Raw genomic sequence first — 19,879 nt, forward strand, 5'->3', positions numbered from 1 at the left:
TATAGGTCTATAATTTTCTTTTTTTGTAATGTTTTTACCTGGTTTTGGTATCAGGGAGATGGTAGCTTCATAGACTGAGTTGGGTAGTATTCCATCATTTTCTATGCTTTGAAATACCTTCAGTAGTAGTGGTGTTAAGTCTTCTCTGAAGGTTTGGTAGAACGCTGCAGTGAAGCTGTCTGGGCCAGGACTTTTTTTTGTTGGAAGTTTTTTGATTACCGTTTCAATCTCTTTTTGGTTATGGGTCTATTTAGTTGTTCTACTTCTGAATGTGTTAGTTTAGGTAGGTAGTGTTTTTCCAAGAATTTATCCATTTCTTCTAGGTTTGCAAATTTGTTAGAGTACAATTTTTCGTAGTAATCTGAAATGATTCTTTTAATTTCAGTTGGGTCTGTTGTGATGTGGTCCTTCTCGTTTCTTATTCGGGTTATTTGTTTCCTTTCCTGTATTTCTTTAGTCAGTCTAGCCAATGGTTTATCAATTTTGTTAATTTTTTCAAAGAACCAGCTTTTGGCTTTGTTAATTCTTTCAATTGTTTTTCTGTTCTCTAATTCATTTAGTTCAGCTCTAATTTTTATTATTCGTTTTCTTCTGGTGCCTGATGGATTCTTTTGTTGCTCACTTTCTATTTGTTCAAGTTGTAGGGACAGTTCTCTGCTTTTGGCTCTTTCTTCTTTTTGTATGTGTGCATTTATCGATATAAATTGGCTTCTGAGCACTGCTTTTGCTGTGTCCCAGAGGTTTTGATAGGAAGTATTTTCATTCTCGTTGCATTCTATGAATTTCCTTATTCCCTCCTTGATGTCTTCTATAACCCAGTCTTTTTTCAGGAGGGTATTGTTCATTTTGCAAGTATCTGATTTCTTTTCCCTAATTTTTCTGTTATTGATTTCTAGTTTCATTGCCTTGTGGGCTGAGAAGATGCTTTGTAATATTTCGAGATGTTTCGGGCTCTGCAAAGATTTGTTTTATGACCTAATATGTGCTCTATTCTAGAGAATGTTCCATGTGCACTAGAAAAAAAAGTATAATTTGCAGCAGTTGGGTGGAGAGTTCTGTATAAGTCAATGAGGTCAAGTTGGTTGATTGTTGTAAGTAGGTCTTCCGTGTCTCTATTGAGCTTCTTACTGGATGTCCTGTCCTTCTCCGAAAGTGGTGTGTTGAAGTCTCCTACTATAAATGTGGAGGTGTCTATCTCACTTTTCAATTCTGTTAAAATTTGATTTATGTATCTTGCAGCCCTGTCATTGGGTGCATAAATATTTAATATGGTTATGTCTTCCTGATCAATTGTCCCTTTTATCATTATGTAGTGTCCTTCTTTATCCTTTGTGGTGGATTTAAGTCTAAAGTTTATTTTGTCAGAAATTAATATTGCTACTCCTCTTCTTTTTTGCTTATTGTTTGCTTGATATATTTTTTTCCATCCTTTGAGTTTTAGTTTGTTTGTGTCTCTAAGTCTAAGGTGTGTCTCTTGTAGGCAGCATAGAGATGGATCATGTTTCTTTATCCAGTCCGAGACTCTCTGTCTCTTTATTGGTGCATTTAGTCCATTTACATTCAGCGTAATTATAGATAAATAAGTTTTTAGTGCTGTCATTTTGATGCCTTTTCATGTGTGTTGTTGGCCATTTCATTTTTCCACATACTTTTTTGTGCTGAGACGTTTTTCTTAGTAGATTGTGAGATCCTCATTTTCATAATGTTTAACTTTATGTTAGTTGAGTCGTTACGTTTTTCTTGGCTTTTTTCTTGAGTTATGGAGTTGATATTCCTTTTTGTGGTTACCTTATTATTTACCCCTATTTTTCTAATTAAAAACCTAATTTGTATCGTTCTATATCGCCTTGTATCCCTCTCCATCTGGCAGTTCAATGCCTCCTATATTTAGTCCCTCTTTTTGATTATTGTGATCTTTTACCTATTGATTTCCATGATTCCCTGTTACGTGTAGTATTTTATTTATTTATTTATTTTTTAGAATTAATCTTAATTTGTTTGTTTTTGTGATTTCTCTATTTGAGTTGATACCAGGACGTTCTCTTTTGTGACCTTGTATTGTGCTGGTACCTGATATTATTGGTCATCTGACCAAACAATCTCCTTTAGCATTTCTTGTAGCCTTGGTTTGGTTTTTGCAAATTCTCTAAACTTGTGTTTATCTGTAAATATCTTAATTTCTCCTTCATATTTCAGAGAGAGTTTTGCTGGATATATGATCCTTGGTTGGCAGTTTTTCTCCTTCAGTGCTCTGTATACGTCGTCCCATTCCCTTCTTGCCTGAATGGTTTCTGCTGAGTAGTCTGAACTTATTCTTATTGATTCTCCCTTGAAGGAAACCTTTCTTTTCTCCCTGGCTGCTTTTAAAATTTTCTGTTTATCTTTGGTTTTGGCAAGTTTGATGATAATATGTCTTGGTGTTTTTCTTTTTGAATCAATCTTAAATTGGGTTCGATGAGCATCTTAGATAGATATCCTTTCGTCTTTCATGATGTCAGGGAAGTTTTGTGTCAGGAGTTCTTCAACTATTTTCTCTGTGTTTTCTGTCCCCCCTCCCTGTTCTGGGACTCCAATCACTCGCAAGTTATCCTTCTTGATAGAGTCCCACATGATTCTTAGGGTTTCTTCATTTTTTTTAATTCTTTTATCTGATTTTTTTTCAGCTGTGTTGGTGTTGATTCCCTGGTCCTCCAGATGTCCCAGTCTACATTCTAATTGCTCAAGTCTGCTCCTCTTACTTTCTATTGCATTGTCTAATTCTGTAATTTTATTGTTAATCTTTTGGATTTCTACATGCTGTCTCTCTATGGATTCTTGCAACTTATTAATTTTTCCACTATGTTCTTGAATAATCTTTTTGAGTTCTTCAACAGTTTTATCAGTGTGTTCCTTGGCTTTTTCTGCAGTTATCCTAATTTCATTTGTGATGTCTTGAAGCATTCTGTAAATTAGTTTTTTATATTCTGTATCTGAGAATTCCAGGATTGTATCTTCATTTGGGAAAGATTTTGATTCTTTTGTTTTGGGGGTTGGAGAAGCTGTCATGGTCTGCTTCTTTATGTGGTTTGATATGGACTGCTGTCTCCGAGCCATCACTGGGAAACGAGTTTTTCCAGAAAATCCGCTGACTGGTACGCTGGCTTCTGGCTCTGAAAACAATCGCTGTCTCCCCGTATTTGTTCGTTCTCCGTCTCTAAATCTGTGTTTGTTGTTCAGAGTTAGTAGATTGTTATGTATGTGATCGATTCACTTGTTTTTCCGAGTCTTTGATGCAAGAGGGATCCACGGTAGCGTCCACCTAGTCCGCCATCTTGGCCCCGCCTCCAAAACTTCAATTTTTAAAAGCTGACTCGCTCCATGTCACCACTGACCGCTCCTCACGCTAACGCGTGGGGCATCTCCTATCGCTGCTCCGCTCTGCCTATTTTGCCTTAACTTTTAACTTATCTGTTATTAATGTTTATATAAAAAATTTTCCTTTGGTAAGTATTTGCTTGGTATACATTTTCCATACTTTTATCTTCAGCATTTTGCTGTTTTGGGTGTGTCTCATAAAAGTGACATTTAGAGAGATTTATTGTATTTCTGCTCCTGCCAATCTTTTAGTCTCTTTTTTAGATAAGAAAGCTTTTTGCTTTCATATTTATTGCAATTACTGATTTGGACTTATATTGAACATCTTAATTTATGTCATCTTTTTAGCATACTTTTTTTCTGTTTTTCACTCACTTTTTTTGTTATTTGGATTAAGGTATTAGTTATGTAGTGCTAATATAACAGAAATACCACAAGTGGATGGTTTTAACAAACAGAAATTTATTCTCTCATAGTGTAGGAAGCTAGATGTTCAAATTTAGGGCACTAGCTCCAGTAGAAGGCTTTTTCTTTCTCTTGGTTCTGGGGGAAGGTCCCTGTCATTTGTCTTCCCCTCTGTCTAGGAGCTTCTCCATACAAGAATTTTGAGTCCAAAGGATGCACTCCATTCCTGTCTCTTCTTTCTTGTTGGTATGCGGTCCCTCTCCTCTCTGCTCAGTTCTCTCTTTTATATCTCAAAAGAAATTGACTCAAGTTACAACCTAATCCTGTAGATTGAGCCCTGCCTCATTAACATAACTGCCTCTAATCCTGCCTCATTAACATCATAGAGGTTAGGATTTACAATAGGATAACCACATCAGATCACAAAATGGTAGACAACCACACAATACTGGGAATCATGGCCTACCCAAGTTGACATATTTTTGGGCGACACAATTCAATCCGTAACAATTAATGAAACTTTCTTTATGACCTTGCTTTTACCTACTGATTTGAATATTACTGTTGTATTTTTCTTATTATTTGAAACAATAAATTTTTCTAACGAAGTCTGTAATTATTTAGTATTTCTATCCTCTTGCTTTCTGCCTAACATAGCTTAAGAATTCACTATTTTTACATTTTATACAACCAATAGTTTATTAATTTTACCATCATTTGATCAATGTCTATACTCGTAGTTGTTCCTTGCACCCCACCCTTATATTCTGGATTCTTTTTCTGTGTTGCCAAAAAACATCCTATTGTACAAGTTCTTTTAGTAATTAGCTATTTTTAGTGAATGATTGTTTGATTTAGTGAAAGATTGTTAAACTGGGTATGGAATTCTAAGTTGACAGTTATTTACCCATATCACTTAAAAAAAAATTATAGTTTCTTCTTGGATTAATTGTGATTCCTTAAAATGGCATCTATCTTTTCTGTGTAATTCTATGATTTTGTTTTTATTATTGATACTCAGTTTCATTAGAATGTGTTAAGGTATGTATTTTATTTTTTCCCCCTTGGTGACACACAAAATTATTTTCAGTTTCCACTTGGATGTCTAGTGGACCTCTGAAAACTAAACTTCTGATTTTCTACCCCAAACCTATACCACTGATTGTTCTCAGTTTTAATTAATGACAATTCAACTCTTCCAGTTGCTCAGAGAAAATGTTGACCAAAACCAAAAACCCATTGCTGTCAAGTCGATTGCAACTCAGACCGACCCTATAGGACAGAGTAGAACTGCCCCATAGGGTTTCCAAGGCTGTGATCTTTATGGAAGCAGACTGCCACATCTTTCTTCTCTGGAGTGGCTGGTGGGTTTGAACCACTGACCTTTTGGTTAGCAGCCAAGCCTTAACCACTGCACCATCAGGGCTCCCAAAAATTTTGAAGTCATGCTTAATTCACCTCTTTCACACCTCACATCCAGTTAATGAAGTATTTGTTGCTCCCTCCTTCAGAATGCATCCAGAATCCAGGTACATTTCACCACTCCAACTGCTGCCCCTCTGGTCCAAGTCTCCGTCATTTCTAGCCTTGATTATTCCTATTGTTTCTCCTGGTCTCTCTGCTTCCAACCTTGTTCTTTTTATCCTCTACTCAAAGCTACAGTGATAAGGCAAATTACTCCACTCTTTTGCTGAAAACTGTCATTGCCTTTCCATCTTACTCATAGTCCTATGGTCATCTGCAAGGCCCTACATGGTTTATAGTTCCCCTTTACTCATCTCCCCAGCCACACTGGCCTCCTCACTGTTCCTCAAACATATGGCATACTCTTATCTTTATATTAACTGGTTTTTCTGCTTGAAATATTCTTCCCCTGGAGGACTTCAGTTTTCCCCATCACTTCCTTCAGGTCTTTGCTTAAGCATTATGTTCTCAGAGGACCTCCCTGAGCACAACATGCTAATCCAATCTTTCTTTTTATTTCATCCTCCAAATTGGTATAAAATTTATGGATTTTTTTATGTTCATTTTTTATTTTTTGCCTTTTCATTAGAATGTAAACTCTAAGAGTGCCAATATTCTGACTTTTTGCATAATTCTGTATCCCAAGTATCAAAAACAGAGCCTGGTACAAAGGAGATACATAATAAACATTTGTCAAGTGAATCATGAACAAATAAATGAATTCTTATTAGTATAGAACTATCATATGTATAATATAATACAATGTAATTTTTTTAATATAATGTAGATCCTGTGTATTTTCAGAGAATAGGAATATAATGAAATAAGGTTTCAATGCATTTTGCTGAACAGATAAACTTTAGTATATCCATATAATGGAATACTACTCAGGAACAAAATATTGATACATGCAACAACATGAGTGAATCTCGAAAACATTAAGTGAAAGAATCCAGACACAAAGGTATTATTCCATTTATATGCAATTCTATAAAAGGCAAAATCATAGGGATGGAAAGCAGGTGATTGGTTGCCTGATGCCAGGAATGGATGGGGATTAACTGCAGATGGGGCTCTTTAAGGTTCTTAAAGTGTTCTGAAACTCCATTGTGGTAGTGGGTTGCACTACTGTATATATTTATCGAAACTCATGGGATTGTTTTCTTAAAATGGGTAGATTTTAGAGTTTGTAAACTATTCCTCAAAAAGCTGCAAGCAGTAAGCAAACGAAATAATACAGCTCATACTGACAGCATACTATTAGAATGTAATCTTTCTTTGATTTAAAAAGCACTTTGCAATCTTGAGGTATCTTCTGCATGAAATATAGACTCAGTATTGGCAATACATGAGGCACTGGTTGTACAGTGATGGAATTCTCACCTTCTATGCAGTTTTTTTTTTTTTTTTTTTTTTTATGCAGGAGACTCAGATTCGATGCCTAATCAGTGCCCCTCCTGTGCAGCTACTCCCACACCAGTCAGTCATTGGAGGCTTGTGTGTTGCTATGATGTTGAACAGGTTTCAGTGGAGCTTCCAGACTAAAATGGACTAGGAAGAAAGGCCTGGTAATCTACTTCTGAAAATTAGCCATTGAAAACCCTATGGATCACAATGGTCCTATCCACAACTGATCATGGGGCTGATGCAGGACTGGGCAGTGTTTATTCCATTGTGCTTGTGGTCGAGATGAGTCGTGGCCAACTCGAAAGCACCTAACAACAATAGCGTTGGTAAGATGTAAATTTATTAGTTAATAACATATAGAAACTTTACTAGCCCACGGTGTACTCTTAACCACTTGGTGGAACAAACATCTAGAATAGTACTGATTGTTACAATCATTTATTTGTAAGCCACGACACCCAGCCTCTACCGTATATGTACTGTGAACAGCACCAGGGAGTGCCTATCCAGGGGTGGATTATCTAATAGGCAAGGTAAGTACAGTACTTACCTTGCTTAGCAGATCATCTGTAGTGAACAATTTCATGTGACTTTCACCACATCAAAGAATTTCACATGTGAACTGGTTCACTACAGATTGTAAGTAAGTACAAGTTAGCCCATTCTTACCTTGCTTACTGGGTCATCTGCCCTGTCAGGGATTGTAAATTTGAAAAGAATCTTTGATTTGATAGGAAGGTGCTGTGGGGTTGGGAGAGAAACAGATACCAGCCATACCCAGAGCAGAGTCTTTGATGGGGTGCAAAACATGTGAAATTGTTGACTACAGATGATCGGTGTTTACTTTGCCTATTGGATAATCTGCCCCTGGGCCTACCCCTCGCTTATCCTCATGTCCCATGCACCAGAGGTGCTAGGCTTATGGGAGGTCATCAGTCAATTCTACTTGAATGACTAGATGATTTTTTAATAGAAGGACGTGTAAAAGAAATTTACAATCACTGACAGACTTGACATTCTCTTGCTATGGACTCAGTATACTATTTCCAAAATCATACATATGTTTTTGGATAAATTTTCTGCCCGTACTTTAAATTGCTATGATTAGGAGTAATGTAAATGCTCGTTCTTTTATTTATCACATATTTATTGAGTGTTCTTTACGTGCCAGACATTTTGTTAGGTTCTAGGGATGGACGTGGTGGCTAATAAAACAGTAATCTGGACCTTCCTTTAAATTGGCAGGAATTATTAAAGATGTCTATAGATGTTCTCTGTAATAAATTAAATATTATTAATTTTATGCTAGCTCTCAGAGATTTGGGGGCAGTGGTGGTTCCGTGGTAGAATTTTCGCCTTCCGTTCCAAAGTCCCAGATTCAATACCCAGCTAATAATGCCTGTCAAGTGCAGCCACCACTGCTCTGTCAGTGGGGGCTTTACGTGTTGCCGTGATGCTAAGCAGGTTCAGCAGAGCTTCCGGATTAAGACAGACTAGAAAGAAAGGCCGGGCAATCTACTTCTGAAAACCAGCCAATGAAAACCCTGTGGATCACAAAAGTTCGATCCAGTTGTGCATGGAATTGCCCCGAATTGAGGGAACACAATGGCGTTTAATAACAACAGCATCAGAGATTTAAATACTGTGGATGAGTAATTTATTTTGATTATGAAATATAGTGCAGCAATTTACACAAATTTTTCCTCCCAGGGAGGAGGGAAGGTTTTTGGAAAAGGAAATTCCAGCACCGCCTCTTGAGGGCTTTGTTTTCCAAAGTAAATCTTCTAACTGCCTCACTCAATCACTAAGTAAGCACACGTGAGACACACCACACCCTCTACAGAGACTCACTTGGGGAGAGGCTGGGGCAAGGTATTTTACTATAATCCTTTCAGCCTGAGCAAGCAGAAGAAGGAAGACTCGGGAAACAAATCATATAAAAATATGAGAACAATAAGAAAGAAAAGCCTGCCTTACAGGTTTATTTCCTGTTCTAATTCCTGTGGAATGTGGTTCTCTCTGCCATTGATACTTAATATGACTAGAAGGTCCAAAGTTGTCATTTTTTAAAGCCCTCCTTTGTTTAGATTATCATGTTAAAACTAATGTCTCTCAGAATTGTCCAAATAAAAGGTATATTTTAGTAGGCATGGAGTTACAGCTGCTCTGTTGAAAGTAAACCTACTTAGATATACAGAATTTCAACTGAAATAATAAGATCCATTAAAACTTCTGTTTTAGTAGTAGACCTATTTTTCTAAGTAAGCTGCCTCTCACAAGATACCTCTTACAAAATGCTGCCAAGTTTTGGAGTAATGCAGAGTTGAAGGGGGGAAAAAAGGGCAGATGTTCACTAGTAAAAAGCTACTTGAATCCTTAAAAAAAGTTGTGTAACAGTTTTTAGTTTCTGAGTTACATATTCTTTCACCTCATTGTTAGAACTTCTTGTGATAAAAGTCGTCCAGCTTTTTAAGATTGCCTTCTAGTACCTCCATCAAAAACCCTGGTGGCATAGTGGTTAAGTGCTATGGCTACTAACCAAAAGCTCGGCAGTTCGAATCCACCAGGCCCTCCTTGGAAACTCTATGGGGCAGTTCTGCTCTGTCCTATAGATAGGGCCGCTATGAGCCCGACTCGACAGCTCAAAGGAGGGGAAAATAGACAATTTTCTGCTTTTTAATGAATCTGATCATTGTAAGTAGAAAGAAAATTTTTAAAAAAGTAGAAAGAAAACAGTTGGCTAAAATGATGCTTTTAGCTTCTCTTTAAGTTTTTGGTTGTCTCTTCTGATCATTGTGTCTCTAAAACAAACTGGTAAATTTTTATAAATCCTATTTGGAAAGTTGCTAATTTTGAACTCCTTTTCACTCAGAAAGGGTTTTCTAGGGCTGCAATTCCCATTACTCAGAGAAATATCATTCACTCACAGCCAGGAGTCCTGGGTGGTCCAAACAGCATGTTCCAGTCCATCCAGAGGTATCTCAGAAGAAAGATTTCTGGCAACCTACTTCCAAAACATCAGCATTGAAAACCTGATGGGGCATGGTTTTACTCTAACTCATGTCTGCTTTTTCAAAGCCAAGTCCAGAAATAAGGGTACTCATTAAGATAATCTTCATCTATTTGTACATGGCCACTATTAGCCACTGTTGCTCCCTGGACCACCACTGTACCCATGAGCCATCTCGTCTCTTGGGATTCTGCCTAACCTTTCTCTCCCACCATAATCCCCACCTCCAACTGCTGATGCTGCAACAGGGGCCCTAGCACAGCTGGCAGCACCTAGGTAAGGCAGGGACCGAGGATCAGTGTGCAAGGGGCAGGTAGGTTCTGAGGAAGGAAGGTCTCCTTACTCACCACGCCAAGCTTAGGTTTGGCCACCCAGGAAAAGCTGTCTGTGACCTAAGTAGCAGTGACTGTAATAATTGTAAACTGTCTTCTTTAGGCACTAAATTGTATATCTGCAATTTGGACTTTGACCTCGTAAGAAAGTGATTTTTCACAATAGTCCAGATTACTGGTTTAGGTTCACGTCTGCTTTTAACTTTTGTCTTACAGATGTAGTGGCTTCCATCCATTAGAAGGAGTACAAATATAACTTTGGGTGCCCCAGTGGGTGAGCTTAATAACTCCCCTATCAGACAAGAGAGTGAAATCTGTATTGTAGAGGAGAATGCTTGAACAACTCAATAAGTAAAACCTCTTTGTCAAAGGCAAACTGGCTTCTGAAAGAGGAAATCCTGTCTAACTAATCCACTCAACTTAATTTCTTTTCGGAAATAAATGAATAAATCACAGAAGCTCTTTCAGGGCTTGAAAAAATATTTGGACTGTTAAGTGGAAAAATTACCAGATACCATCATATCTATATTTTTAGAAAGGTTTAATATAACTTATTCCTCAAAGTCAGTCATGGTTTGATTTGGTGACTGCATATTATAAAAGATAAAAGTAATGGTGTGCTTGCTGAAGGCAGCTCCTACAGGCTCACGGGCCGATTGTTAAATTTGCAGGAATTTTGTAAGTTCTTGATAGCAATTTTGCTAGCTAGTCCATAGCTTGAATTGGCCATTGTAGGGATATTTAAATCATGGAAATCAGCAAACACTACATATCAGTCATCCCACCCTACCCCTCCCCCACCTTCTACCCCTACACCCAGAATGGGTTGTTAAGCATTTACCGGCATATCACTGGGTTAGAAATCGGTTTAGAAATACAGAACAAAGGGTGGGACAAATGGAACAAACTCTGAAGGAGTATAAATAGATGCTTCCTCAGGGTTCAGTATTGGAACTAATCTGGTTTAGCATTTTGTAAATGTCCATATTTTTCAGATGGCATTAAACGTTTCTAGAGTTAAACCAGTGGGATTAGCACCCAGAAGTCATAGTCAAACTCTGTGAATGAGCTAAAAATATAGCAGATGAATTCTAATGAGGCAAGAGTAAGGCAATTTGGAGGGAAATTACCTTAAAATAGTCTTGTTAAATGATAAATTCTAACCTGTATGTTAAGATCTAGAAATGAAATTTAAGAATTTCAATAGAGTTTTTCTGTGTTTATTAGTATACCTTGTTAGCTTTGATCAAAAGGCCACTTAAATGCCAAGCCTCATCAGAAACTCTGGAAACAGAACCACTGTCCCACCCTTATACGAAAACCTTAGTGCACGCTTCCTGCAGTTTTGGTTGACGTGCTTCAAGGATAATGTAATAGAGCTGGAGAAGTTTCAGAGAAAAGTGGGTAACCTGATAGGGGGGTTATAAGAATCCCAGATGAGGCTAAGATTATATTAACTAGAAAATCATGAAAGGGTTTAAATAAGGTAAATATAGATATATTAAGTAAATTGTGAAAAACTACAACTGTAGAGTACACCCTTGATGTTTGAAATGAGAATTTGTAGAAGAAATAAAAAACGATACACTATTGTTTCTCAAGGAAAAGAAGTAATGATAGCAAAAATAACATTGCACCTCAACGTTTAGCTTTTGTGAATTAAAAAAAAAAAAACTTGAGACTTACGTATTTTTAACATGCAAAACTCACTGTAAATTTCTTCTAATCAGTGACCTTCCTGTTAATTCGGCTGTAGCAATGGGAGGAAGAATGAGATGTTCCTTCCTTCAACACTTACGTTGCAAGAGCATTTAACATTTTTTGTTGCTGTTATTTGTTTTGTTTTTTAAAGGCAACTTAAAATTACAGAAAGAAATGGAAGGGTCATGCCATTATGATTGTTTATTTTCACTGCTGAACACCCTAGGTTGAGATGTGTTCCCAAAACATTTTTGAACTTTGTAAAGAAATTTAAAAACTAGTTGTCATTGAGTCAACTCCGACTCATGGAGACCCCATGTGTGTCAGAGTAGAACAGTACTTTATAGGGTTTTCAATGGCTGATTTTTTGGAAATAGATTACCAGGCTTTTCTTCTGAGGTGACTCAGAGTGGACTCAAATCTCCAGACATTTGATTAACACACTGAGTGTGTTAACCATTTGCACTACCCAGGGACTCCTTCCTCACAGTCAAAAAAAAAAAAAAGCCACAGAATCAAGTCCAACTCATGGTGACCCCATGTGTTTCAGAATACAGCTGCACTTCACAGGGTTTTCGGTGGCTGTAATCTTAGTGTCTCTGAGTTGAAATCAACTCGATGGCACACAACAACCAATCTTAGAGTAGATCACCAGGCTTTTCTTCCATGGCACTACTAGGTGGATACAAACTGGCAATCTTTCCTGATTAGTAGTCAAGCAAACTGTTTGCGCTACCCGGGGACTCCTTCCTCACAAAGGAGAGTGAAAAAAATACAGCAGCTTACTTAACTATGATGAAACAAACGAATGTTCAAAATAGAAAACAATCTTTATTATCTTAAAAATGTAAACTTCAGAAAAAAAGGATTTTTATGTTTATGGTATTAAAGTATCTACTGTATAGCTTTTTTGGAAACCCTGGTGGCATAGTGGTTAAGTGCTACAGCTGCTAACCAACAGGTCAGCAGTACGAATCCACCAGGCGCTCCTTGGAAACTCTATGGGGCAGTTCTGCTCTGTCCTATAGGGTCGCTATGAGTTGGAATTAACTCAACGGCAACAGGTTTGGTTTTTTTGTGTTACATTTACAGGACACATCATACTACTAATCATCAATTGTAAATTCAAAGATTATTTATATTTAGAAGATTGAGATTTTTAAGAGGATATTACAACCAAACCGAAAATAAAACCAGTTGCTGTTGAGTGGACTTCAACTCATGGAGACCTCACGTGTCTCAGAGTAGAATTGTGCTCCATAAGGTTTTCAATGGCTGATTTTTCCAGGGCTTCAAGCTGATTGAAGAGGTTCAGTCGTGGCCGTTGTAAACATGTGCAGCCTCTGCCTTACATAACAACCTCTGAGTAGGAAACAAACAATGGTGCTTCCCTCAAAGATGGCAGCCAACCGCGCTACTTCGCGTGTGTGTTGCTCTGCAAAGTCCTGCCAATAATCCAGTCTCCCACATTAGGCTCCTGAAACATTAAAAGCAGAGCAGTCAGCCACCATCTTTGAGCAGGGCACCTCTATTTGTTCCCTAAACCAAAAAAAAAAAAAAAACCCAAACTCGTTGCTGTCCAGTCATTCCAACTCATAGGTTTGTTCCCTACTGAGGTCAGAATCCTAGGGAGGCAACAGATTTGGTTGCTGTGCAATGCTGACGGCCATGATGGAATTTTTTTCAAACAGATTGGAAGCCTTGGATTTTTCAGAAGTAGATGTCCAGGCCTTTCTGATGAGGTGCCTCTGGATGGAGTTGAATTTACAACCTTTTGGTTAGTAGTAGAGTGTGTTAGGAAAGCCTGGTGGTGTAGTGTTTAAGAGTTCAGCTGCTAACCAGAAAGTTGGCAGTTCAAATCCACCAGGTGCTCCTTGGAGACCCTAGGGGACAGTTCTCCTCTGTCCTATGGGTCACTATGAGTCAAAATCCACTAGATGGCAATGGGTTTGGTTTGGTTTTCCGTTTAGAGTGTGTTAACTCTTTGTGCTCCCAGGGAATTCCATAACAGAATATTATGGTAGGATTCCAACTTTCAAGAGACGTTATAAATTGCTGTTGTTGTTTTTACTTTTCATTTATTTTAAACACCTTACCACATGTCCTCACAATAATTCTTTTGAAATGTAGGAGAGGTGAGCATCCCAGAGTTTTAGGTGGTGGAGAACAAAGTGAGTAACTCCTTATGGCACACATAGATCCATCATTCAGATTTGCTACACAACTGAGGCCACTAATGGTGTTTTGTTAAAAGGAAGATAATTTTTAAAGCAAAACGCACACCAAAGACAAGCAGCAGTGCGGCCATACTGCGAACAGAATATGGGAAAGGACTAACTTTAAAGAAACAAATTTTCTTAAATTAAGTACCGTGACTAAGTACTTTAATTCATTTTCTCCCAACCGTAAAGGACCATTTGACATTGACCCTTTTAAGTTAAAGGGGAGTACCCTGAACTCTCGGCTACCCTGAGGGGTGCAGTCCCCCAGCCCCGCGGCGGCGGCTGGACCAGCCCGGGCTCCCGCCCTCCTCCCCGTGACCCCTGACCCCAGCTAATCTGCATAGAGGAATGACAGGCATCCGCTGGGCAGGATCCGCCGCGCCGGCTGCGGCCGGCCGGGCTGGGAGACCCGCGCCAGGGAGAGGCGAGGGGACCGGCGGGCAGCGCCGCACAGGCCGGGAAATGCGCGCTTGCAAGTCTTCCTGGGAGCGGACCCATGATCCAGGGACCAAAAGAACCGCGTGATTGTTGGACCTGGCCCTGCGACCCCAAACATGGGCCAGACCTCGGTGTCCACGCTGTCCCCACAGCCCAGCAGCGGTGAGTCCGGGGCTCACAGGATGCGCTCCCGTGGCGCGGGCCCTGGGCTGGCTCCCCAAAACGCAAAACCGAGGGCTCGCGACCGGTCGGCTTCTGCTCTGACCCGCGAAGTCCCTCCGGGAAACCCGAGAGGTAACACTCCCTAAACTCTTTGTAGTGGAGGAGTGGAATGCCTTTTGGGATCCAGCCGATTTTACCTTAAAGGCACAGGCCCCATTTCTGTACGGGATGCCTCGTTTGAGTTTGTTTCAGAATTCCTTCTGAGCCAGAAATTTACGAGAAACGCCGATTGCGTTTGACTGTGTTTTGGTAAAACGCGAAACTTAGAGAGCAGGATAAACCTGCCTACAGGCTTTTCTGTATTTACGCTTGGCTTCTGAACAGACTTGAACTGAATTCTTTCAAGCTTGTCGACTGATTTATGGTTTGTTATTCGCAGTAGAAGTGCAGATCGTCAACGCTCAATACTTAATAACCAACTACAAGAAAATACGTAACTGTTTCAAGTGATACTTGTTTTGTTTATGTTAGACACATAAACTGTAAAATTTAAGGAAACATATCTCATGAACTTAACTACTGAGGGCTAAAGTCTGTCTTATGGAAACGTAGTGTATAATGTCCTGTTTTAGAAGTTTCTCTTTTCCATTTTCTTAAACAAAAAAGGGAAGGAAGGTACTACGTCTGGCATTTCCCCAGAGATGTAGGGAAACAACTTTTTTGGTGGCTTTACTCGTGATTGGATAAGAGAAAATAAATTAAAAGGTGCCATTTTGATATGTTTCTATCAACGATTTAGAAGAAAGAACCTTAGAGGGCCGTTTATGTTATTGATTGGGATATATGATACACTTTTAAAATTATGTAAACATCAACAGGATCTTGGTAAAAGGAAATGACAGGGCAGAGAGGAAGGTTTTCAAATCTACTTCAGGATGTCTGGCTACATACAATGATCACACACACACCCCAGTCCCTCTCTGGATGGGCTTGTTTATATCGCAAAATTTTACTCCCTGAAATATCATAAGCATTGCTGGGGCTTAGGAACTCTGCAAAGGTGAGAGAATTAGAATCCAAAAAAAAAAAAAAGTATACTTTCCCTTACTGTTAATGACATAGAGTGTTCTGGAACATCAAAGAGGCTTCGTGTTGATGGGTTATTGGGTTTGTGTGTTGTTTTCATTAGTTGTTGATTAGATTCTTAAATACAGTAAATTACTTTGTGCAAATAAGCCTTGGTTTCCTTTGTTTTATTTTAAAGCTGTGTGACTTATTTCCTTTCAAGAGGCACTAAGAAGAGTTATATATTTTTTTTTTCTGTACTGCCAATGCATAGCATTAAAAACCCATTGCCGTCCAGTCGATTCTGACTCATAGCAACCCTATAGGACAGAGGAGAGCTGCCCCATAGAGTTTCCAAGGAGCGCCTGGTAGATTCGAACTGCCGACCTTTTGGTTAGCGCTTAGCATTAAATCAGTACTAAAAAACCAAACCCAAACCCATTGCCATCGAGTTTATTTGACTCATAGCGACCCTGTAGGAAAGAGTACAACTGCACCATAGTTTCCAAGGAGCGCCTGGTGGATTCGAACTGCTGACCTTTTTGGTTAGCAGCTGTAGCACTTAACCACTATGCAACCAGGGTTTCCAAATCAGTACTACAACAGTTATATAGAAAGTGTTGTCCTTAATTTAATTCTTTTGGCATAAAATATCACTAGAGTTAATACTAGAAATGTCAGTTTTACTTTCACAAAAATCAAGGAATATTATATAAATGATGCCTGTAAACCAGAGTACAATCCTAAAATGTGACTGTCTTAGCTCTTACCCAGAAAAAAAAAAAAGGTAATTCCTAATAAAATGACTAATCACAGCAAGAGATCAAATGATTTATAAAACAAAAAGTGATGCTTTATGCTTGACCATAGAGATATTTCGAAGAACGATCTCACAGATGGTGTTACACTTTTCATTGCAGGTCCTCAGCTCAGTTAAGGAATGATAATGGGTTATTGACTGACGTTGTAGTATTGTAAGAATGGAGTGATTTTCTCATGATATCCACTTGAGCTCTGTAAGTCTACTACTGTAACTTACTCTAGTTCCCTGAAGTTTTGCCCTCAGATTCTAAACAACAATAAAAGCAAAAACATTTGGTCAGTTTTTTGTTGACATATGTGTTCTTTGAGTCTGAGAGAGTCGAACCCTCATCTCTCCCAAATCCCGGTATTTTGTTCGCTCTTTGTTAGCTGTTTGACTCTGGCTTTACAAATGGTGTGAAGATCCTTTTTCTGTTTGATCTCAGCTATCTACTAGTTGTTTCAGTCTTGAGCACCTGTTAGGGATTACAGTGTTAAAGCCAATTCTCATCTTAAATGGTGAGTGGGGAGGAGGACTGGAGGCATCTCTTTGAGTCTAATGAAACAATAGCAGAGTCCAGTCATTCATAATTGTTATTTGATTTGGGCTTTTGTAAAAATCATCATTATAGGTCAGAAGTTAGCTTGCTTCGCACTGTCCTGGCTTCAGACTCTCTTGAGCCTTTCATCTCAGGGCTGCATCTGTTTCTCTGCTTCCTAGAAAGACCACTAATGATTATTTCTGAAAACATGCAGTGATACCCATTATTTCCTTTTTTAAAAGCAGCTGTATTTGAAATATAATTCACATGCCTTATGATTCACCCACTTAATTGTAAAATTCATTTTTTAATATAGTTAGTTTTGTACGACCATCTAATCTTAGAACAATTTTGTCCTCTCTACAAGAAACTTTTTACAAGAAACTACGTACTCCATTAACAGTCAGTTCTACCCACTTAGCCCTAAAACCCCAAAACCTATTGCCATGGAGTTGATTCCAACTCATACTGACCCTATAGGACTCAGCAGAACTGCCCGCATAGGGTTTCCAAGGCTGTAAGTCTTCATGGAAGCAGAGTGCCACATCTTTCTCCCAAGGAGCGACAGATGGGTTCCAACCGCCAGCCTTTCAGTTAGCAGCCAAGCACTTAACCACTGCACCACCAGGGCTCCTCCCCAGCCCTAAGCAAGCACTAATCTATTTTCTTCCTTCATGAATTTGCCGATTCTGAACATTTCATACAAACGGAATTGTACTATATATGGCCTTTTGTAACTGGCTTTTTTCATGTACTGTAATGTTTTCAAGGGCCATCCATGTGGTAGAGTGTATCCGTACTTCATTTCTTTTTATTGCTGAATAAATTCTCACTGTATGGACACACCACAGTTTATTTGTCCATTCATCAGTTGATGGACATTTGGGTTATCTCCATTTTTGGGCTATTATGAATAATGGTGCTATGAACGTCCAGGTACAAGTTGTTATGTAGACCTGTGTTCTCAGTTCTTTTGGTTATATGCCTAGGAATGAGATTGCTGTGTCATGTGGTAACTTTGTTTAATATGTTAAGGAAGTACTAGACTGTTTTCCAAAGCAGCTGCACCATTTTACATTCCCACCAGCAACATATGAGGGTTCCAGTTTTTCTGCATCTGGGCGGATACTTCTTACTCTTTCTCACTACAGCCATCCTAATGGGTATGAAGTGGTATTGTTTTGTGGTTTTGATTTGCATTTCCTTAATGACTCATGACATTGAGTATGCTTTCTTGTGCTTATTGGCATTTGTGTATTACCTTTCAAGAAAGTTCTACCAAAAGACTTTGCCCATTTTTAATTAAGTTGTTTAGCTTTTTTATTGCATTACAAGAGTTCTTATTTTCTTGATACAACTCCCTCATCAGATATATGATTTGCAAATATTTTCTCCCATTCCCTGGATTGTCTTTTCACTTTCTTGATAGTATGGCTTCCAGCACAAAAATTTTTGTGACGTCCTGTTTATCTATTTTTTTTATTTTGTCACTTGTACTTTTGGTGTTGAATCTAAGAAACTGTTGCCTAAAGGTCATGAAGATTTACAGTTATGTTTTCTTCTACAAGTTTCATTGCTCTGTTTTACATTTAAGTCCACAGGACATTTTTTAGTTAATTTTTGTGTATGGTGGCAGGTAGGGGTCCAACTTCATTCTTTTGCATGTGGATATCCAGTTGTCCCAGCAACTATTTGTAGAAAAGATTCCTTTTTTCTCCATTTAATTGTCTTGGCACACGTAAAAAATCAATTGATCACAAATATAAGGGTACATTTCTAGATTCTTAATTCTATTCCATTGATCTATATGTCTATTCTTATGCCAGTATCACATTGCCTAGGTTACTATACCTTTGTAGTAAGTTTTGAAATCGGGAAATGTGAGTCCTCCAATTTTGTTCTGTTTCAAGGTTCTTTTGACTCTTCTGGGTCCCTTGATTTTCCATGTGAATTTTAGGATCAGCTTGTGAATTTCTGCAAAAAAAAAGGGCCAGCTGGGATTTTGATTGGGGTTTTGTTGAATCTGTAGGTAAATTTGGGGAGTATTGTCATCTTGACAATACTGAGTCCTCCAGTTAATGAACATGGACCTCTTCATTTATTTAGGCTTTCTTTAGTACCTTTCAATGTTTTGTGGTTTTCAGTATACAACTTCTGCACTTGCTTTGTTAATCCCTAAGTATTTTATTCTTTTTGATACTATTGTAAATGAAACTACATTCTTTTCAGAATGTCCATTGCTACCGTATAGAAATGAAAAAAAAATTTTATGTATTGATCTTGAACCCTGCAATCTTGCATTTTTTTCTCTTCCAATTTGAATGTCTTTTATCTGCTCTTGTTAGAACCTTCACTACAATGTTATCTAGAAGCGACAAAAGTAAACATCTTTGTCTTATTCCTGATCTTAGGGGGAAAGCGTTCAGTCTTTCACCATTAAGTATGATATTAGCTGTGGATTTTTCATAGCTGCCCTTTATCAGGTTGAAGAAGTTCCCTTCTGTTTCTAGTTTGTGAACGTTTTTATCATGAAAGTGTGTTGGATTTTGCCAAATGCTTTTTCTGCCTTTGATTAGATAATTATATGGTTTTTGTCCATTATTATATTAATATTGATTGATGTTAATCAATATTAATTAATTAATGTTAATCAATATTGTATTAATATTACATTAGTTGATTTCCAGGTATTTAAACCAACCTTGTTTTCCTGGGATAAATCCTACTTGACCATGTTATATAATCTTTTTAATATGTTGCTGGATTTGGTTTGCTAGTATTTTGTTGAGGGTTGAACCCATTATTTCTAAGCACAAGCTAAACAGGTATGCCCCCAAATAGTGTGGCTCCAGTCCAAGAATAGAGCCTGGCAGATTGGACACAGTGAGTGTTTGTTGAGTATATGAGTGAATCAGTCAGTGACTGACTAAGCTAATGATTATCGGGATGAGCAGTATGTATTATTTTCGACTCCTA

At 38.3% G+C, this 19,879-nt stretch overlaps 1 protein-coding gene across 5 annotated transcripts in view; it reads left to right on the forward strand.

The window, feature by feature from the left end:
• The window catches only part of PHACTR2 (phosphatase and actin regulator 2), a 337,195-nt gene that overhangs the window by 177,476 nt on the left and 139,840 nt on the right, over window positions 1-19,879 (forward strand). The window contains exon 1 of one of the 5 annotated variants that reach the window (XM_049902610.1): window positions 14,085-14,495. The exons of the other annotated variants lie outside the window; for them this stretch is intronic. Coding sequence (XP_049758567.1) covers window positions 14,450-14,495 — 46 coding nt within the window. The 5' untranslated portion in view covers window positions 14,085-14,449. Of the gene's footprint in view, window positions 1-14,084; window positions 14,496-19,879 lie in introns of those variants that run through there. 5 annotated transcript variants of the gene reach the window in all.

Source organism: Elephas maximus, chromosome 1, assembly GCF_024166365.1.
Source record: "Elephas maximus indicus isolate mEleMax1 chromosome 1, mEleMax1 primary haplotype, whole genome shotgun sequence".
Taxonomy (NCBI): domain Eukaryota; kingdom Metazoa; phylum Chordata; class Mammalia; order Proboscidea; family Elephantidae; genus Elephas; species Elephas maximus.